Genomic DNA, 23136 nt, shown 5'->3' with positions numbered 1-23136 from the left:
GCCAAGTATGAGTGGTCAGCTCCAAGTGGGGTGTGTGGGGGGGGTATGGCGAAGTCGTGTATCCGTGAGACAAAGTCTAGTGGGCCTAGTAGATAGTCCACTGTACTAGATCCACCACCATGTGGGAAGCAAGTGAGTCTCCCAGAAGATGGCCAGCTGTGAAGGCCATTAAAGATGATCAGGTCGTGGATTGCCCCTAGCTCAAGCAGATGTCGTTCATATCCTATTACCTGTGGGGCATCTACAGAATGCCTTACTATCCCAAGCTCAGTTGCATCTAGTTCCGGGACTATGTGTGGGTCTCTGTCATCATCTGAGAAGTCAAGTAAGCCCACGTGTCTATTTCCTGTACGTGCATTGAAATCCCCCAGCAAGAGGGTGTCTCCATATCCCCAACACACACACACATACACACACTTTTTTTAAAAGTGAAATCTTATATTTCTATGTGGGAAACCTCAAAAGAGGTAAAAACCTGCCAATAAGTACAAGGAAAAAATTTACAAGTACAGCCTGAGAGCAAAAGTCATGAGGCAGCCAAGTAAAAAGTTACATATCAAGCTGGAGGAGGATCAAACACAGCATCCTCCAGCTTCAAATTGTTGCTCTGTAAAAACTGATGCAGTGATGAAATCACACCATCAATCAAAACAAGCTGTTTTTTGCCCTTGTGATTCTTCTTGATATAGGCTGGTACCCGAAATTTCTGAATCACAGGGTCAAAAACCAGTTGTAACATGGGATGAAAAGATTCCAGTAAAAAAGGCACTTCTGCATCTTAAACAGAAGAAGACTCTGGCACAAGTATCAAAGGCAAAGGGGCTAAATCAACATTTGTATCCTCCGACGAAAGAGCTGCATCTGATAAAGTAGGACTCGACATTTCAGCTTCACTCTGAGGATCAACCTGAGAAAGAGTAGGGGCAGCATCCTGTATAATCCCCTCTGCAAGGGGCACATCCATATCCTGAGGGGAAGGACGCTGAAGATGCTCAACAAGAGTTGCATCCTGAACTTCTTTAGCAAGAGAAAGAGTGGCTTGTGATTTTTCTACCTTCCTCCAGTAATGCTTCGGAGCAATAAAAGAAGGCTTATCCAGCAAAGCCTTAGTAGAAACCGGAGGAGAAGGAAGAGTAAACTTCACAGCTGAAGGAGCAGCAGTAGGAGTGGTCATGGAAGTAGAAGGGCAGGTACGTGCAAAATGACCAACTTGACGACACCGATAACATGCTGCAGGAAAAGAAGCAAAATGTAGCCTGATGCGCATTAGATCAGCAAAGCCCAAATCAAGATCCAGAGAAGATGGCACAGGTTGCATCATATCCCATAAGATATAGAGTCGAACATCACGGGTAGCCTCCAAAAACTCCAGTCTCGGAACATGGAGAGGCCTCCCTAGAAGCGCTGCAAGAGTTGGCAGATGCTGAAGAAGAGACACAGGCAGCGCTTTGAGGGTTATCCAAACTGGACAGTGGGTTAGAAGAGAGGCAAACGGATCAAATAGGGATCCCAGGGCATCACATAAGCAAAAAAACCCGTTCCAGGAACACCAACACGACTGACAAGGCGCTCTACCACTTCAGTTGAAGAGCAGTGGGCATAGTAAAATCCTTTGCCTAGAAAGACAAAGGAAGAGATACAATCCGGACCCATTGCAACATCAGCCCAATGATGAAGATGAGCTGAAGATAAAACCCTGCCCATAAAATAGAGGCAGACTCCCAATTGCTGAGCCTGACGAAGACCGGAGACCAAAAGGGTAGAATCCAAGGAATGAACAAGCAGGGAACCCGATAAAGGAGCTTCTGTGATAGAGGCAGAGCACAATTGGCGAAGAAGATCCAGCTGGAGAGAAGAAGAAGGACCATCAGAAACATCCAGCTTTGCCGATTTGACTGAAGGCGAGGCAAACACACCACCATGCTTCCGCTGAAGAAAAACAGGAGTAGTTGGAGTAGAGGCAGAAAGAGGAGGGGCTGAGGCAGAAAAAACAAAGGAAACAGGTGTTGAAGCAGCAGGAAGGGAGGAGGAAGATGACACCAAGGGCTGCAACACCGGAACGGAAGGTAGAAGAGGTGCAGGGACACATGATGGCCATATAGCCTGTACGATAGGGTTTGTAGAAGGAAAAGGCAGACAGCAAAGCTGCTGCAGGCCAAAGGCTGTAGGACTCAGTCCCGAGGGATGTATGGAGGGTGCAGGAGAGGCAGCAACTTGTACGGACTGTGAGGAGACCAGATGAAGGGCGTGACTGGACAAAACAGGGCTGGGACTATACAAACGGGCGCGAGAAGGGAGCAGGAAGCTGTACGGATGGTACGGATGGGACTGGGAGGTGAACAGAGGATGACAGAATAGAAATAGAGGGGTCAACCAGGGCTGCGGGGGCTCCAGAGCTCGCCATCGCTCCCACACACACACCGATCACTCTCCCCCTCACACTTTTTTTTAGTGAAATCTTTATATTTCTGTGTGGGAAACCTCAAAAGAGGTAAAAACCCACCAATAAGTACAAGAAAAAGGTTTTTACAAGTAAAACCTCAGAGCAAAAGTCATGAGGTAGCCAAGTAAAAAGTTACATATCAAGCTGGAGGAGAGTCAAACACAGCATCCTCCAGCTTCAAATTGTTCTGATGTAAAAACTGATGCAGTGATGAAACCACACCATCAATAAAAACAAGCTGTTTTTTGCCCTTGTGATTCTTCTTGATATAGGCTGGCACCCGAAATTGAATCAGAGGGTCAAAAACCTGTTGTAACATCGGATGAAAAGATTCCAGTAGAAAAGGTACTTCTGCATCCCTGAGAGAAGAAGACTCTGGCACAGGCATCAAAGGCAGAGAAGCTAAATCAGCATCCGTATCTTCCGATGAAAAAGCTGCATTTGATGAAGCAGGGATTAGCATTGGAGCTTCATTCGGAGGATCAATCTGAGTAAGAGTAGGGGCAGTATCCTGAGAGAGAGCATGCATGTCATCCTGTAAATTGCCCTTTGCAAGGGGTACATCCATATCCTGAGTAGAAAGAAGCTGATGGTGTTCAACAAGGGTGCAATCCTGAGCTTCTTCAGCAAGAGGAAGATGTGCCTGTGATTTATCAACCTTCCTCTAGTAGTGCTTCGGAGCAGTAGAGGGCTTCACCAAAGAAGCCATACCAGAAACCGGAGGAGAAGGGAGAGTAACCTTGACAGCTGAAGGAGGAGCAGGAGGTATGGGCTTGGAAGTAGAAGGGCAAGCACGTGCAAAATGACCAACCTATCGGCACTAATAACATGCAGTGGGAAAAGATGCAAAATGGAGCCTGATGCGCATTGGATGAGCAAATCCCAAGTCAAGATCCAGAGTAGATGGCACGGGCTGCATCATATCCCACAAAATGCAGAGACGAACATCACGGGAAGCTTGCAAGAACTGCTGTCTCGAAACATGAAGAGGCCTTCCCAATAAAGCTGCAAGAGTTGGAAGATGTTCAAGAAGAGGCATAGGCAACGCTTTAAGAGTAATCCAAACCAGACAGTGAGTCAGAAAGGTTGCAGAAGGATCGAAAAGCGGGTCCCAGGGCATTACATAAGCAAAAACACCAGCTCCAGGAACACCGGAATCGCTGACAAGGCGCTCTACCACCTCAGTCGAAGAGCAGTGGGCATAGTAAAATCCTTTGCCGAGAAAAACAAAGGAAGAAATACAATCACGACCCACTGCAACATCAGCCCATTGACGGAGCTGAGTTGAAGATAAAACCCTGCCCATGAAATAGAGGCAGACTCCAAATTGCTGAGCCTGTCGAAGACCAGAGACCAAAAGGGCAGAGTCCAAGGAACAAACAAACGGGAAACTCGATGAAGGAACTTCTGTGACAGAGGCATAACACAATTGGCGAAGAAGATCCAGCTGGAGTGAAGAAGAAGGGCCATCAGAAGCATCCAGCTTTGCTGATTTGATGAAGGGGGAGGCAGACAATCCACCATGCTTCCGCCGAAGAAAGACACGGGTGGGAGGAACAGTGGCAGAAGGAGGCGTCGAGGCGGAGAAAATGAAAGAGGAAGAGGGCTGCAAGGTGGACGGTACAGGCAGTACGGTTTTCCGTACAGGTTGTACGGAAGGCCGTACAGTAGACGCGAAATTCTGTACGGGGAGGTCGAAAGGGCACGGGAGCTGCAAGAAATTCTGTATGGGAGCCTGTACGGGCAGCGTTATGGAAGGCCGTACAGTTGACGGCAGTTGTACGGAAGGCCGTACAGCTGACGACAGCTGTACGGGGGACGAGGTAGGCTGCAGGGACAAGAAGGGTGCGGTACGGACGGAAACTCGCAGGAGGATGAGGCTGGCAGGGCGGAGGCGGTCTCCATCTCGCAGATCTTGGTACACAGGATAGAGAGGATGCTAGACTCTCTCCCTCACACACACACACACACTTTTTTTTTTTTTTGGGGTGAAACCAGTGACTATAAAATTAACATAAAATCAATGTACATGACATTAGACTCCAAAAGAGAGCCTAATGGAAGCACTCAAAAGCAGTGAGAAAACACTTCAAGGCTAGTAGCATCCAAATCCCTCACAGCATAACTATCATATAAAGATTGCTTGAGGGACATTCTGAAGAAAGCATATGCCTGAGGGAACTGTTGTCTCATCCTAAAATGCCATCTCTGTGTCCAAATAGTCCATAGTACCCAAAAACGAGCCCAGTGAAAGAAAAGGAGGAATGGAGACATCTGAGATGAGAAGCATCCAAACATCCAGAAGAGTTTCCCGAATCTGATAGAGGGAAACCGAAGCCGCAGCAAATGAGAGACATGAGTGATCAATATCCGAGAGTGCGGGCAAGACCATAACAGATGGGGAACTGTCTCACGATGATTAGAGCAACGGGGGCAGGAAGAGAAAGCAATATGACGTGCTTCCAATTTCACCCCAATGGAAAAAGCTCCCACTATACATCTCCAAAAGAAAAGCCTCTGTTTCAATGGCAATTTAGCTTTCCAAATTTTCTTGAGTTTTGATTGCCACCAAGATAAAGGCCTATCCAAATTCCAAAGAGTGTTGGCATGCTTATCAATCCATGGCGGTGGAAGAAGAAATCTGTAGACCATCGAAGATGTCAAATTATGCATTGAAAGTGAATTGGTAGCAGGAGACAAGGAAGTCAGATTCCAGTCCAGTAATCTGTCCTGTACAAACAACGGAGGAACAGGAACAGGAACAAAAGGCTGCAACATAGATGTAAGTAGCCTCCAAATGGGCCTATGATGCAGACCCAAGGGGAATGTCCTGCAAGCTTGTGGAAATGAAAGCACATAACCATGTTGATCCACCACATCTTCGACAAATCTTATGCCTAATTTCATAAGATTATATGCTTTCATAGGTGCCTATAAAGCAAGTGGTGAATCAAACACCTTGCTCCAATGGATACTTTCCAAACGAAGAGAATTATCATGATGGGAGGAAGCACCTGACCATTTAGCATAAGAGAGAATTCTCTTCCAATCATGAATAAAAGCAGTAGAAACAGGACAGCCAGGAATTTTCTCCTGAAATGTAGTCATTACTGCTTCCCAGTGATCTGTAATCCAATGCCCATATGCGTGAGACTTCATGTTTCCACACATAGCTGCTAACATAATAGCCCATGGCTGTTTTTGCTGAAAAAAATCAGCAATCATAGTGCTCTTTCTTGCCAACATATGAAACCGAAGATTGAGAATATTCAGTCCCCCATGAGTCTTAGGAGTACAAACAGACTGCATGGGAAGTAGTCGCAAAGCCTTCTTGTGAGATTTACTTTTCCAAAATATCTCCATAGCCTGGGACATATAGGAAGCCAAGTGCTTAAAAGACCAGTGAAGAAGAGGCAAATAAAATTGCACATATGCCATAATTATAGGCTGCACTAAAGTCGAACATGTAAAGGCCAAGTTGACAAGTGCCAATATTCCAGCTTCTTGTTAATCTTTTGAAGCACCCATTTAAGCTGTTGTTGAGGGGTAATATTCCAGCCAATGGGATACCCTAAATGCCTCACAATGATATGGGAAGAAATAATGTGGCTTGGCCACAGAAGTGCATGATGCCAATCAGCTTCTTTCAAAGCTAGAAGATTCGATTTCTGAAAGTTGATATGCAGGCCAGCAGCTATGCTAAAATCATCCAAAGTATGCATCAAATGAGAGAGGTCACGTTGAGAATTCCTGGGCATAAAATATGAATCATCAGCATATGCCTGTGCAAGAAACGGCTGTGGACCTGGAATTTGCAAGCCATGAAGCTGCCCAGTATCTGCAAGATGGTCCATATGCAACGATAACGGATGAGTAGCAATGGCATACAGTAGCGCACTAAGAGGGCATCCTTGTCTCACTGAGCGGGTCATAGTCCATGTCCTTGACAACCCACTGCCAAGCAGACACTGCGCAGTGGCTTGAGAATACAACTTGTAAATAACATGAACCAGCCGAGGGCCAAATCCCAATTTATGCATAGTCTGAGAAATAAAATCCCAATGGACAGTATCAAATGCTTTCGCAATGTCCACTTGCAGAATGAGAACATGTTGTTTAGAATATTTGGCATACTCAATTGCAAGCAAAACATTGGAGATATTGTCAATAATCTGCCTTCTGGGAACAAACCCATACTGCCTAGGATGAAGTCCTGCCTGCAAGATAAATCGAACCCTAAGGACAATCATCTTGGCAATGAGTTTGTAAATGACTGGCATAAGAGATATGGGCCGCCAATCAGCCATTGTCTCACACAACCTTTTTTTGACAAGGCCATGCTTCCAAGAAGGAGGAAGAGATTGTTCTGCCCAAGCATGATTGATCATAAGAAGAAGAGTGTCCTTGAGATCATCCCAAAATGCAAGGAAAAATTTAACAGTCAATCCATCCCAACCAGGGGAGCTGCCTTTACGTAAATGACTCAAAGCATTATCCAATTCATTAAGCATAAATGGCTGCTCCAATGCATGAGCCTGTTCCCAAGACAATATAGACTGAACATGCATAAGAAATTGAGACCTAGCTGCATTCACTTGCATCGAATAATCAGGCTGAGGAGAAAAGAGATGCTGAAAATGACTAGAGCATTGCGATTCCAATTCTGATTTGGAGGTGGTCCAGGTGCCATCATCCTGCCTGATCCTGCAAATATCCTCCTTTCGCCGATCCGCATGCAAACTTTTAAAGAAGGCCTTGGAGGAGGAACCCTTATCCAAAAGGGGTTTCATGCGAGCTCGGATTTGCCACTTCTTTAATTTGTGAAAATCATTTTGATGGATGATATGCACCGCATAAGCCCAAGAATCCTGTTTAGAGGAAGTGAGCTGTCTATAAGAGGTGATTACATCCATTTGTTACTTGTGAGATTGAGCCCATTTCAGCTTAAGCCGGAGGTTCTCCATGTGACTCCGTCCATAATCTTGAATAACAGCCTGCAGGCGATGTGCAAGACTGATCCAAGCAAAATCCATATCCTCCTGAGCATGTAAGAGGAGGGGGCGGACAGCCACTCTCACTATATTCTGAAATTGTTGATGAAGCAAATAAGCACTGTTAATATGGAGTAGACGACGACCAAAAAAAGGCATATCATCTGTCAACCGTGCTATAGATAATGTCAAGCATACTGGAAAGTGATCAGACAGCAAGAGGGAATGATCAACCCATAATGCACATGTAAAACTAGCATACTTGAGCATGCAACAAATACCATCTGTCAAGTCAAGCCCAATAATGAGTGAAAGCATTATGACGGTATGTATAACCCATATCTCCATCCCTTGTTGAGAGCCATAAATCTTCTGCATGCAAGGAAGAAAGCATATGCTCCCAATGTCGAAGCTCAGTGGGGATCATGTGAGATCGGTGAGTGGTGTTGTCTTGCATGGCAGGCGAGTTATTAAAGTCCCCACACAAAAAGGCATTAGACAGCCATGGATATTGCTTGAGGGAGGCCCACATTTGAGCTCTTATCGTAGAAGTTTGAGAGGCATAAACTGATGCTATTTCATAAAGATCAGCATGACAGATGCATCTGATTACCATCCATCGACCCTGGGGGTCATTGTAAGCAACTGTGGGCTGCATATCGCGTTTCACCAGCATGCATACCCCCGAAAAGTGCATTGTACCAGCATAAAAGATGTCATAACCAGCAAAGTGGCCTTGCTGGCCAGCCTTGCTGGCCAGCCAAGAAGTGTTGATTGTGTTCCTGTAAGGAAATAACATCGGGGTGCATTCTATGTACATAGTGCCAAAAAAGTCTCCACTTGTTGACATTGCAAAGACCTTGGACGTTGTATGTAATGCAAGTAATTGAAGCAGACATAAGAGATATATACAGCCGAACCGAGAAACACAATAAAGGTACAAGGTGTCAGGCATCAGCCATGACATCGACATCCACCTGGCCTCCTGGATCAATAGCTCTATCGTCCTCATCATTGTCACATCCAAGAATACCCTTCTTGAGCACATCAACCCACAGTCGAGAAGTCAGGCTATCAGCAGGGGTAGAGGCCTGGCCAGGGGTGGAAGTAGAGGCATCCCAATGCCAAGATTGTAACGATCGTGGCTTAAGCGCAAACACCTTTTTGGGCTGCTGCCAGACACCCTAGGGAGAGGCATTAGATTCTGGAATTTTGCCCTTTCCTTTATCCTTTTGCTTGGCTGAAACATGGATCACACTTTCCTTGGTAAGAGCAGATTTAGATGTCACATCACCCAACTTGCTAGGCATAGCCTTAGGCCCCGGACCATAAGTTGGAGGGGTAGTATTTTCTGGAGTAATAGCCGTGGGTGGGAGCTGATGCAGGACTGCAGGACACCGTGAAGCTAGATGGCCGAACTTATGACAAGAAAAACAAGCACCTGCAAAGACTCCCCATTTCAAGTCAAAATATTTTTCACCCAAGGGAACATCCTCCACCTCTACCGCAATAGAAGGAGGGGTTGGGTGATTTGTGTCCCAAAGAACACAAAACCAATTTCGATTACCCGAAGGATGATCATATGAGAACGATGAGTGGTATTGTCTTGAATGGCAGGTGAGTTATTAAAGTCTCCACACAAAAAGGCATTGGACAGCCATGGATATTGTTTGAGGGAGGCCCACATTCGAGCTCTTGTCGCAGAAGTTTGAGAGGCATAAACAGATGCTATTTCATAGAGATCAGCATGACAGATGCATTTGATCACCATCCATCGACCCTGGGGGTCATTGTAAGCAACCGTGGGCTGCATATCATGTTTCACTAGCATGCAGACCCCCGAAAAGTGCATTGTACCAGCATAAAAGATATCATAACCAGCATAGTGACCTTGCTGGCCAGCCAAGAAGTGTTGGTTGTGTTCCTGTAAAGAGATTACATCGGGGTGCATTCTATGTACAGATATGTACAGTCAAACCAAAAAACATAGTAGAGGTATAAGCTATCAGGCCTCAACCATGACATCAACGTCCACCTGGCCTCCTGGATCATTAGCTCTATAATCCTCATCATTGTCACATACAAGGATGCCCCTCTTTAGCACATCAACCCACAGTTGAGAAGTGAGGGTATCAGCAGGGGTAGAGGTCTGACCAGGGGTGGAAGTTGAGGCATCCCAATGGCGAGATTGTAACAGTCGTGGCTTGAGCGCAAATACCTTTTTGGGTTGCTGCCAGGCACCCTAGGGAGAGGCATGAGATTCTGAAATTTTGCCCTTTCCCTTATCCTTTTGCTTGGCTGAAACCTGAACCACATTTTCTTTGAGAGGGGCAGATTTAGATGCCACATCACCCAGCTTGGTAGGCATAGCCTTAGGACCCGGGCCATAAGTTGGGGAGGAAGTATTTTCTGGAGCAATGGCTGTAGGTGGGAGCTGATGCAGGACTGCAGGACACTTTGAGGCTAGGTGGCCAAACTTATGACATGTGAAACAAGCACCTGCAAATACTCCCCATTTTAAGTCAAAATATTTTTCGCCCAGGGGAACATTCTCCACTTCTACCGCAATGGAAGGAGGGGTTGGGTGATCTGTATCCCAAAGAACACAAAACCGATTTCGATTACTCGAAGGACGGGGTGGGCATACATGTCGAATGAGACTGTGATAATCTTTATTTGGCGACCATGGCATGACATGCACCATTTGTCTGCCATAGAATAGAGGTGACATCTCCAATATCTGCTGACGATATGAGGCATTCAAAAAGTGCACTTCATAAAAACCTCGAGAAGCAAAGTATACTCCTTCAACAAAGCAACCTCCCAACAAAGCCTGAACCCACTGAGCCACATCATTTGCTGAAGGTAACTTCCCTGGAAAGAAAATGATAACTGCTTGCTGAGAGAACTTTCGAAGAGGAGCGACCAATGAGGGCAGCTTCAGCTTATATTTAAGGGCCGGGGGAGGTTTGGCCCACTCCTTCCGGCTGTGATGAAATTCATCTTTGAGCATGTCGAAAGCATAGTGAGCATCTACAGGAGCTGCAGTAGAGAAATCGACTTGCTATCTTTTGGAGTCCCGGGTCGAATCCTTGCGGGAGTAACTTTTAAGCTGGTCCTCCATGGAGGTATGCAGGGCGGGATTGATGAAATTGCAGAAAAAAAACAGCACTGCACGGCAAAGAGTACGGACAAAGAGTATGGACAAAGAGTTTGGACAAATTACAGGGCAAGAGAACGGACTGTACGGGCTGTACGGAGTGTACGGACCGTACGGGCAGACGGAAGAGGCTGAACCGTACAGGGAGGCTGTCAGGGCGCGCAGAAGCTGTACGGAAAAAGAAAAGCAGGTGGGGATGCTGACGGAGCACGGGGGACTAGGCTGTACGGAAAGGGACGGGGGGGTACGGACATACAGAAGGGGATTCAGAATAGAAATGGGGATGACGACGAACAGAGGAACGGAGATGCTCGGGGCTGCGCAGGGAGGAGACGGGCTGTTCGCACAGCCGTACGGTGGACGTACGACGTCCGTACAGTTGTACGGACAGGTCGCGAGCCTGTACGGGATCGTGGCGAGGCTGAGCAGCAGGGACCGTCACAAGCTCTCCAAAAACCCCCACACACACCCCACACACACACACACACACACACACACACACCCCGCCACCCCCCCTCTCCTGCCCCTTTCCTCTTTGGCTGGGCTTTTTTTACAAAAGTGGGCTCTTCACAAACTCTAGAACTGGAGTTTGTCTAGCTAGGAATATGAATATTATTAGGAATATTCAAGTAGGAGGCATTTGGGAGCTTGAGTAAGGATTCTTCTAGGCCTCATAATTACAGTGGAATCCTTTGCAATGTATGGATTTGTGGATTCTTCTTTATTGTCAGAGAGATGAGATTACAGGGCACTGCCAAGCCATCATGATGGCCTTTAGCTTAGCAAGGCTATTATTGAGCTTTAAAGGAGAATAAAGATATATACTGTGTTCTTCTCCTGTATTTTTCTATGTAGATGAATTTAATTTGTTCATTCAAGTGACTCATTTATGTAATGCCGTTGTTCAAGGTGGATTGATCAATGTATGTTCACTTGGGTGGTTTTATTCCATGATGCAGTGTAGAAAAAGTATCAGTTATGAAGTTATTTGCGGAAACAGCTTGTTGTATGGAAAGGTTAGTTGCTCACCTATCTTGATATGTTAATCAAAGTGAAATAAACTAGATAATAACAAGTTGAGATCACAAGGCTCTGCTACTTTTTAAACAAGCATTTTAGTGGCAACTTGCTTTACAGGGAATATTGATATTGCTAGCTCTTATACTTGATCGGCGGTTGGCAGCTTGGTACTTCATAATTTTTGCAGGTATGTTGTCCTCTCTTTTTTGGAACTTTTTTGTCTGGCTTGGCATAATAATATGAATTGCGTCCTTAAAGGCAACAACTTATCAAACGCAAATAGGCATTGTTGGTGGGTCATTTAAGTACAAAGGGCCTATATGGAAGCTTGCATGTGCAAATTCAAATGAAACTTATTGTTTGGCTGAGTTTAACAATTGAATTGTTTTCCTAAAGGCATGATTTACAGGAATAGCCTGGGGGGTCAATTAAGTACAAAAGGTCACAGTTGACACTACATAGTGTTTATCAGTGACGATCTGTACATTCAGCGTATCTGGGTGTTCTTGGTGGAGCCATGTGCTGCCCAAATGATATTCTACAAAGATAATTTTTATTGCTTGACCGAGGATGGCTTTATCAGGGCACCTAGATTCCTAGAGATCCATCTCGTACGGATGGCTATGGGCCAGCCCCGAACATCATCTCATCAATTTTACATCCCTGAATGACAGTCATACCCCCCGATCCAGAATTATCGGAATATGCACCCCCCCTTCCATATACCCCTCCGTCTGGGTCGGGGGGCAGGGGGTTACGAAAAAGATTGGATGGTGATAGGATTAAGAAGGATGCACCTTGTTCGGGTACTACATGTTTAGTACCTCGATATCCGACAAATTTTTTATTTTTATTTTCATTGCGTGAATTCGAACTGATGGGGGATAGCTTCCCACCGGGCGCCAGTTGTGGAGGAGCTTCCCTAGCTCTTGTCTCAGGGGACAAAAACGGAATATTCAAATAGAATCATGGATTCGGAGGGAATACCTACACACTAGATAAAAAATAGAACTGACGTGGGAATGGAACGGAGCAATCAACTGGTTCATTCCATACTGATGTCGGGGGGGGGGGATTCACAAAATAACTTGGAGAGGCGTGAGAAGGAAACTGGATGATCTTATGTAGTTAGGGATATATCATCCAATTCCTACTTTCCGTCGGTGAGACTGCCATTGAGGAAGTTGTTATACAACAGATCATATTTCAATAATGTACGTGGGACAAGGGGCATGAGGTTGAGGCCACACGACACCACCATGAGTTGAGATTCCATACCTTGTGTGTCATGTAAGAGGTGACGAGAGAGGAGCACAGGCTGCTGAGATGCCCCAGTCACTATGACATGCTAGATTTATTTATTTTTATTTAATCTGAAGTTATTTCACAAGGCTCGCCAAGAATGGAGGCGGTAGTTTCATTTACATTGAAGCTAGCTCATATATCCTAGGGGAGTCCCATTTAATAACCTGAAACTTTAAATATCAAATAAGAGTCTGAATAACTAGTGTATAGCAAAAAGATCACTGCTCAGGTTTTGACGATATTGAAAGCTTAAACGTTTGAACTCATGAATGCTTCATGAAGGGGCCGGTATGGGGGACCTCTATCAATTCATTCCTTTTTAATCATTCATATCAAATGTACATCCACATGCAAAATACAATAATTATCTGGTTACTAGAATTTGCTCCAAGCGATTTTTCTTGTTCTAAATTTTATAATGTATTGGGAGCATTTAAATTAGAGTGCTATATCCATTGTGGACTAGTTATTGAGACCCTTATTTGAGATTTATTTAATTTGATCGAATCTCAAGTTATTCACAAGGCTCACTGAGAATGCAGGGGTAGTTTCATTTAGGAGCATTGAAATGGGATCATTTATTCTAGGTGAGCCCCGTTTACTAGCTTGAATCAAATAAATCTCGAAAAAGACTTTAAACTCACTCTAAATAACTAGTGCATATAGCAAAATAACCAGTACTCAACTTTTGACTTAAATGTTTCCAAGATATTATTGAAAGCTTAAACATTTGAACTCATGAATGCTTCATGGAGGGATTCATTCCTTCTATTAATTCATATCAAATGTATGTCTACAGGAAAAATACAATAATCAACTTAAAACATCATCAAGGTCTTTCTTGGGTCTTAGAATTTGCTTAAGCAATTACTTCTCATATCTTCTAGGTCGAACATTCTTATAGAAGTCTCCTAGAGTTCAGCATGCTCAAGAACTCTTCTCTCCCAAAGTTCAACATGGGCTTTGCTCTTGGATAGATTTTCTTTTAGATAATCTTTACATCACAATAGGTGATTCTTTGTTTCAACAAATTATAGGAATCCCCATGGGCACTAATTGTGCCATCTTTTTAGCAAACTTTTATCTTTTCACTTATGAAGTTGAGTTTATGCAACGTCTTATTTTTATCAATACCTGCCCTATCAGTTTACATAAGCGTAGCCAAGTAAGGCGTTTTATAGATGATTTATTTGTACCAGATGTTCTTGACTTTCAAGACTTTATGTACAAAGACGCTTGTGCTTTCGGAGAAGGAATCTATCCTCGTGACTCTTGTGAACTGAACTGCACTTCAAGAGGGGATTCTTGTGTTTTCTTAGATCTTAGACTTTCTCAATCTACCATAGGATTAGAGGTTGATATATACGATAAATGTGAACAACCTGAATAGGGGGGCTATGAGAGAAAAAAATCCATTAATTTGTTTAGGGGAAAGTGAGAGGGGTGAAAAGGAAGGGCTCATAATGCTCATAACCTAAGTTACGACCCAAAATTTTGAGATGTTTCTAGATGCAAGTCTAGAACTCCTTTAAAACCGACTCGTGCAACCTGTTGATCGCCTCGCGCCTGTGCCTCTTGCCATTGCTATAGGCACTTTGCTTCACTCCCTCTGTCGTCCCTTGTGCATGCCTCCGCCTTAGTCCTCATATATTCACCTCTCCCTCCCCTTCATGGTTTCCCATATGGTCATTGCTATGCGCCAATCTTCCACCTGTGCAAGGAGAAATAGGGAGGGAGGACGGAGAGGTGCCAGGAGGGAGGGACTAAGGGGCAAGCAGGTGAGCCGCCAGGGGGAGGGACGAAAGGAGCAGGGAGGGAGCCTCTCGGATTTAAGGCCTTGTTCAGCTCCCTATAACTGTTATCTACGGTTCAAAAACTTTTCCATAATTTCCCGAGAGTCAGCAATGATCCACATTCGAGAGCACTTGGAGTGACTGAAAAGAGTGATCGGTTGCATGCTGTTGCAAGCTATCCTTTTTGGATTCATAGAGGCAATCACGATTGAGGGAGAGATGCACAGGCCTCAGCGATGGCCGTCCTTGGCACCTTGCTCTGATTTCATCGTTGCTTTCCTGATTAATGTAACAGGAAATCTTTCTTTAGCTTTTATCTGCCATCTCTCCCATCACACTTCTTCCTCAGATCGATTTCAGTTCTGACTTCTGTTCCTCCTCTTGTCTCTTGCTCAATGGAAAGGGCGGAAAGGGGGGAGCGGGGGGAGTGAGAGAGGGGGCAGGGTGGGCTGAGTGGGAGGGGGGGGCTTTGGCAAAATATGGAATCATTCCATAGATTTTCATGCCTTTGTACAACTAAGGAGTCTTTTATCACTCAATGTAGTAATTTGATCACTTTACTATTACACAAGAGGTATAATCCAAGGAAAATAATGAAAAAAGTACGCACAATCTTAGATATGAAGTCTTTTTATCTATGGTGTATCGGCCTTAGGTATGTTTAGAATGATTGAACATAAGCTGAAAACAAAAAGCAGGGAGCTGAATAGCCTGTTTTTCTTTTAGTTTCAAAAGAGAGTTTGATTGAGTATGCTTGTGCTTTCTAAGTTAGGATTGTAATTTTGCCTCTTTGTAGGAATCGATACATAAGTGTAAAGGGTCTATTTAGCTTTTTCTATTTTAAATAAGAGAGAGAGAAAGAAAGAAAGAAAGAAAGCGTATTATTGTCCACTAAAGGCCAAAATGGGCCCATGGGACATCAAGAACTCTGCATACAAGATAGCACAAAATCAACGTGCCACAAAGAAGAGGCATCGTCGAATATCATCTAAGTGCTACGCAATACAATGCAAGTGAAAGTACATAATGTCAAATCTGAGCCTAAATACAAAGTAAACTAGATGCAAGGAAACCACCCTTGGGTGCAAAATGGGGGGATGAGTACAATATGCCAATGCAAAGATACAAGTCCAGGTGTCACGGAGTCTGAGAACCAAAATAATACTGGAAATGCTGTCCATCGACTCTGCCTCCTGCTATGAGAGTACAAATCTGAGCAAAGGTGAGGTGAGCGGCTGGTGGGGCGAGATCTCCATGAGTAAGTCTCCTCCGAAAAGCTGCCATCATCCTGGATCGTCTGGAGATGAAGCGACGAGTACGTCCCCTATGTAACAAGATCCTGCGGCGTCTACAAACCATCTCATATGTACATCCACAGGGTGGAGGCATGTGTCCTGTGTGAGCTCTGACCTCCTCGTGCTCCTCCTGGTCTCTGTCCTCTGGTATAGCGTGTACCTGAGCTCTATCAGGCTGGGCTCTATCACGCTCCGGTCTATGCTGATGGTCTCTGAGGTAGTCTCGTCGAAGCATAGTGGCCTCCCTGACATAAAGAGCTAGGCAATGCTGATCCTCGTAGTCCATCACTCGTGAGAGAGGTCCAAAGCCATCCGTGAAGAGACAGTGGAATCTACCTCTGAGCTCATAATATAGCGGGCATCTGCAAATGAAGTGCTCCTCTGACTCCACCTCTCCCATGGTAACAAGGGCAGATCCTGGTCTCTCGGCCTGGTCGCCGTCCATCCTCCATGCGTCGCATCCTACCAGCCTCTATCTCGAGCTGATGCAAAGAGACTCTAAGCTGGCCAAGGGCAATCCTTAGTGAGTGGGACATGTGGATACCTGTATAGCCTGGTGGAATGACAAATCCATCCTCTGAGATCCGAAGGAAGTGGTCACGATATGTGGCCATCTTCGTCGGAAGCTGCGTGGGATAAATCCAAGTGCGATACGTATGAAGCTGCAGCAAGTCTGCTCTCGTGACCTGGCTAAGCTCGTGGCGAGTCAACTCGAGATGAGGGGCATCTATGCTGTATCGGAAGGGAGGCAGTCTATCCATGTCTAGTCCAAGAGATGTGAGCCACCTAGTGAGTCTGAAGTACCAGCAGTATCGGGCCCCAGATCGTGCCAACTCCATAGAAGATGCAAGTGCTAACCATGGCAACCGAGCTCTGCCTGCTGCTGAGTCTCCAAACTCCCTAACCCTATGCAAATACATGACCGACTGAAACGCTGCATCCAATGCAAGGGGAGTAGCTCCAAACTCTGCTAGCATGATCTCGTGCGGAACTGTAGCCTTGGCCGTAATGAGCTGAGAGAACATGATGATCTGTAACCTCTCTACTCGTCTCCAATCTGCAGCGCCGAGGTCTCCTGCCCAGAAAGGAGCTGCATACATCGCAGCTGGTCTCACCAATGTATCAGAAAGCAAGGATTTCGTATCGGGATGCTGAAAGTGGGACTAAAAACACTGACGCTCAAGATGAGCCAACGAAGCATACCCTTTACTAATCCTATCTCGTGCTGCATATGTCATGGTGAAAACCGGTCCCCTGAAAACTGCCCCCAAATAAGTGTACTCTCTAACAAGCTCAATGGGCTGTCCGTCATAAGTGAAGCAAAACTCATCCGTGCTGTAAATACGATCAGAGGTGTTGAAAACCATAACCTTGGTCTTGCCAAGGTTTACGGTCAACCCCCTGTCCTGGCAAAACCTGTGGAGTGCCTCAATATGTGCCTGGAGGCCCTGAGTAGTAGAGGAAATGAGAACCACATCGTCCGCATACAGGAGGATAGGAATGGAGGATCCTGAGAGAGTAGAGCCCACACCGCCTGTCATCTGTATAAACATCTCTAGCTCATCAATATATAATCCAAAGAGAGTAGGAGAGAGCGGGCAACCCTGCTTCACCCCAATCGTGCTGCATACCTCCTCTGAGAGCCCCTCACGTGTCCGAACCCGACCAGTGACCCTCTCATACAAAGCCATGATAGCCCACTGTATCTCTCCACACTGAAGCCCATCTGGCGAATCCTCTGAAACAATCTGAATCGCGGAACTGTGTCAAATGCCTTCCTGAAGTCCACGAAGCAACAATAAAGCCGTTGCCTTCGTGACTTCGCCTCCTCTACCAGGTGCCCTGAGTGTGAGGATGTGGTCAAGTGTCGAATGATCCCTGCGAAATCCAGCCTGCCCTCTGGCTCTGAGTCCTGTCATCTTGGCATGGTCATTTATACAGCTTTCCAAAACTGATGCATAGATCTTGGCCATAACGTGGCCAATCATGATGGTCATGTGATTCGACGGCTCCATAGGGTCCCCCGACTTGTGGATAGGTACTATGGTATTGCCTAACCAGGACTGTGGTAGGCCTGTACAAACAGACTCATTGAAGAGACGGGAAAGAACAAAATCTAAGGCATCAATCCCATGGATTACATACTCCGCTTGCAATCCATCATGATCCTTAGCTCTCCCGTTCTTCAATCGGTGGACTGCTGCACGGACACTCTCTGGTGTGAAGAGACTAGATGAAGCTGGCCTAGGGGAATGGGATAAATCGATGGCTGGCTGATCTGGAACATCGTATAGAGCTGAAGTGTATGCAGACCAGACACGTGGATCTATGAGGGGGCTCTGAGACTTCGAGCGGAGGAATTTTCTCCAGAATTCCTTGGAGTCACAGCTGAAAAGCAAGCTTCTCAGCTCCTCCTTGGAGAGAGAGAGAGAGAAAAGAAGATTTCAGCTATCAAGTCGACCAAGTGGAACAGGATCCTTGGTACATAGACAGCGGTGCATCATCTCATATGACAAATCATCAGGAATGGTTCATAGAAATGAAGCCATTAGAAGGTCAAAAGAATGTCATCTATACAGCAGACAATACACCGAATCCGGTTCAAGGGACACGTGTTATCCCTATGAACAATTTCACTGGTACAAAAGGATTAGTCAAAGATGTGCTCTATGTTCCGAAGCTCAGCAAGAACCTTTTGTCAGTAGGTCAAATGACGGAACACAACTACAAAGTCATCTTCGACGGTGATGAATGCACTATCAGAGACAAATCCAAAAGAGGTCAGCTAGTACACATTTGGTTACAACACACTACTAAATGATCTCCGTAAGGATGTCTGTCAACTGATCCGTTCGAGGTCATGCCACATTCAACTGGAATGTAACATTCTTTCCCTTTTCAAGAATCAATGTCCTTGATGATAAAAACTGGGAATGCTCTCTGTATTTGGTAAACGGATTCCTCATATAGAGGAAGTCCATGCCAAGCAATCAGAACCAAAGGTATCTTCCAATTTGGAACAATCATTTCTCCCTGATCTAGATCCTGTTTGGCTTGCGTCTTGTGTTTTCCTTAGTTCCCGTAACAATGAAGATACATGAGATACTAGATGAACCTTGCAACCTTGTGGTAATTTCAACCGATAGGCAACCTTGCCTATTCTCTTTAGAATTAACTTGTGTGCACAATATCAGGGTGATAGCTTAATGCATTATGATGTAGTTAAGGACTTAGTGTGCAAAGGAATTGTGAGAAAAACTCTATACTTCATCAAACTCTCTAAAAGTTTTATTCTGATCTGCGTAAGTCTTTATCCCTGTCCATGGCTCGATGGATGTTTGATTTAGCTAGCTCTAGCATCTTCTGCATCTGGATCACATAATCCACAGCACTAGGTGCTTTTTGTGGAAACCGCTTGCTCCAATAACTTTGCCTTAATGAAACATATGCTCTTAGCATATCTTTGAGAGTTTGGTTGACTCTTTTTGTTCGACCATCTGCCTCAGGATGGTCCCCAATACTCGTTCCCAACTTAGTCCTAATTGCATTGAATACAGCAGTCCAAAAATGACTAGTAAACCTTGTATCCCTGTCTAATATAACGATTTTGGTAATCTATGCAGAGGAAATATGTTGCTTAAAAATAAATCCGCCACTTGAAAGGGACTAACTGACTCTGTTGTCGGAGAGAAGTTTAGCCATCTTGGTAAGATACTCAACCACCCCTTGTGTTAGTGGCAGATGAGGTTGCTTCTTGTAGTAGCCACACTCCTGCAACCGAATATTGTGTAGATATTGCCCAGAAATCACACAATGCTCACTCAAATCTCACTCCTTTTCCTTATTGTGGACACAAGTGAATAAGATAGATGATGACAGCTAATGACCATGCACATGAGGGTAGAAACAGTCAATATGTTTTGCTCCAAAAATGGACAAGGTCTTGTACAGAGGTGTACACAGTGTGCCACCATCTCGCAGATAAGGTACTGCCTAGATGTGGACCCCTAGCACCACAAAACTGTTCTCCCAGCTCCTCCTAGCACCTTCAGAAACAATCATCCTGTGTGCTCCCCAAGAGCTTCAGTGGGCTGAGTAGTTGCTCTTCAAACAGGCCTCCTTGCTGCTCCTGTGGACAGCGGAAGGTGAGGTACTGTTGTGTTCCATTCCTTGACCTCCTTGCTGCTTCCATCTGCAACCAATAGATGAGGCACAAGGCACCTTGAATGATCCTCTGCAATGCACTGCTCTTCACCCTGGAAGGTGATTTGCAGACTTGATTGCTGAATTCTTGGGCCTCTTTGCTGCTCTGCAATGCAGCCTGTTGTGAGGCTCTTCTACACGACTCCTGGCCTTCCTGCTGCTCTGCTAGGCAGCCTATGCTGAGGCTCCATGAATGGATGAGAGGGCCCAGGGATAGAGACTGGGCTGACCTGATCTGCTGACTGAAACTGCTCCAATTCTTCCACCTAACTGCCACGTGGCAGTCACTTGTTGGCCTGACCTGCTCAAGCACTGCCCTGACCTGCTGCTGCTGTACAGTTTTGCCAACAACATGCTGCTCTTGGCTGTCACTGTCTGCAGGGTCTATATCATGGCCCTTGCAGTCCATGTTGGTTGCCCTTGCAGGGCGTTCTCTGCTCCAAGCTTCTGCTGCATCCGGCCCAGACCTGTCCCTGTCCATGTGGCCTTTGTCATGGCCCCATGGCTGACTATACACAGCACTGAAGCCAGGGCAGGAGTACTACCCATGTGACAGCCTTCCAAGCTGTCCACATGTCAGCCACTGTCCCATCTTTTTCTTTCTCAGTCTGCTCTAATAGCAGCCTTCGCAGAGCCCTATTTTGCTTCTGAGTTCTAGTACACCTACCCCATGTTCTTGTGAGGAGATGGTGAGTGAGAGAGAGTGAGAGCTGGAAGCTTGGAAGCTGAATTGCAATAGAAGAGTGTGAGAGTACAACACAATGAGAGAAAGATAAGGTTTTGTCCTAGTGACAAAACCTTAGTAGTCACTAACCATAGTTAGTGAACTAACTGCGGTTAGGGGGAAAAACCTCTTAAAGAGGGAAAAGTGCCCCTAACTAGCTTATTATATTACATTGGTCACTGCTGAATTATATCTATAATTCTAACACCCCCTTGCAGTGCCAATGTCATGTACAAGGCTGATCAATCACCAAACGGATATAAGTTCAGGGCACTGCGAAATGCCTCTTTTCACGTGGTAGTGCTTCGGTGAAAATATCTGCAACGTTGTCATGTGTGGACACAAAGATCATACTGATCTCTCCTGCATGCAACTTCTCTCTGACGTAGTGATAGTGAACCTCAATGTGCTTCGTGCGAGCATGAAATACTGGATTCTTTGCCACTGCAATGGCACTCTGACTATCGGTGAGAATTGGAGAAGGACCCTCCAGAGACAGATGAAGATCAGCAAATAGACGTCGCAGCCAGACACATTCAACTGTTGCTGTGAAAGCTGCCCTGTACTCAGCTTCACATGATGAGGTAGCCACTGTAGATTGTTTCTTGCTCAGCCAGGAAATGCAAGATTTACCCAAAAAGAAACAATTGCCACTAGTGGACTGCCTAGTGTCATAATCACCAGCCCAATCTGAATCACTGTAGGCATGCATCTGCAAGTCACCCCCCCTGGGAAATAGCAAGCCAAAAGACTTTGTGCCCTGCAAATAACGGAAGATGCGCTTAACTGCCTGCCAATGCATAGTTTTTGGGCTGTGCATGTACCTGCTCACCTGAGATATTGCAAACTGAATATCAGGTCTAGTGTTGCAGAGATATATGAGGCATCCAACAGCCTGACTGTAAAGTGTGGCATCAACTGATTCTCCTGCATCATGCATTGTGAGTTTCAGCCCCGGCTCCATGGGAGTGGCTATGGGCTTACACTCATGCATGTTAAATCTGTCCAAGAGTTTCTGAACATACTTGGATTGAGACATAACAGTGCCACATCTCTCATGAGAGAACTGGATCCCCAAATAAAAGTGATGCAGCCCCAAATCTGACATGTCAAAGTTGGTCTGCAAATCAGCTTTGAAATCTGCAATTTTTTCTTCATTGGACCGTGTGAGTAGTAAGTCATCGACATAAAGAAGGATGACTAAAATTTCCCCCCCATCCATCTTGATGTAGAGGATGCTCTCAGTAGGACTATTGTGCAGCCCCTTGCTGGTCAAAAAGGCATGTATCTTGGTATACCATGCACGAGGGGCCTGTTTCAGCCCGTATAAAGCTTTGTTGAGCCTGCATACTTGAAGTGCATTTGCTGTAATTTCAAATCCCGGAGGTTGTTTGACATACACCTCTTCCAGCAAGTCCCTATTTAAGAAGGTTGTTTTTATGTCCAATTGATGAACATTCCACTCAAAATGTGCAGCCATTGCAATAACTGATCGGATGGTGGTCATCCGGGATGTAGGAGCGAATGTCTCCTCATCATCTATGTCCTTTTTTTGAGCATAGCCTTTAGCAACCAGCCTTGCCTTATATCTGTCAATGGAGCCATCTGGCTTCCGTTTGACCTTGAAAACCCATTGTGTGCCAATGGCATGTTTACCCTGTGGCAAGTCTACAACATCCCAAGTCTGATTTTTTGCAATGGACTGCAACTCATCGTGCATGGCATTCATCCAATGCACATTATCCTTTGCCTCTTCGAATGTGGCAGGCTCCTTCTCATCAAGGAGAGTACCTGCATATGCTGATTCCACTGAATTAGCACCTTCCATGTGCCTTGCTGCACTGCGAGTCCTGCCAGATAACGGAGCATCAATTTTACTCTCTGTGAGCCCCTGTGACTCTAGTAGCACAACTTGCTTCTAATATTCCATGCATAGGCGACTACAGTGACACTACCTAGCTCCAATGACCTCTACAGTGGCCCACACAATGCCTTACCTAGTCCACCTTTCTCACAGCAACTCAACACAAAATCCCACTCTACAACTGACCCACATTGAATCAACATATGAGTGGCTCCAACCCAATGACTTGCTTCATGGCATCGTCCACTTTTTTCTCCAAGCTTTGCTGACTCAACTGCACTTCAACCAACTGTGCAATGCCTTCCAACAAGCATCAAAGAGAGTCTGTAACAGCCAGT

At 45.4% G+C, this 23136-nt stretch overlaps 1 protein-coding gene across 2 annotated transcripts in view; it reads left to right on the top strand.

Annotated features, from left to right (window-relative positions):
• LOC147899483 (Thioredoxin superfamily protein) overlaps positions 1-23136 on the top strand; it is a 128957-nt gene that overhangs the window by 43976 nt on the left and 61845 nt on the right. The window contains exons 3-4 of one of the 2 annotated variants that reach the window (XM_087378445.1): positions 11554-11610; positions 11714-11801. In XM_087378445.1, coding sequence (XP_087234571.1) covers positions 11554-11610; positions 11714-11801 — 145 coding nt within the window. The remainder of the gene's footprint in view (positions 1-11553; positions 11611-11713; positions 11802-23136) is intronic. The other variant, XM_087378446.1, reaches the window with a different exon arrangement.

This window comes from Dipteris shenzhenensis, chromosome 8 (genome assembly GCF_047967505.1).
Source record: "Dipteris shenzhenensis isolate YYH24624 ecotype China chromosome 8, Dip_SZ_1.0, whole genome shotgun sequence".
Classification (NCBI taxonomy): Eukaryota; Viridiplantae; Streptophyta; class Polypodiopsida; order Gleicheniales; family Dipteridaceae; genus Dipteris; species Dipteris shenzhenensis.
This window is presented reverse-complemented; position numbering and strand designations above follow the sequence as displayed.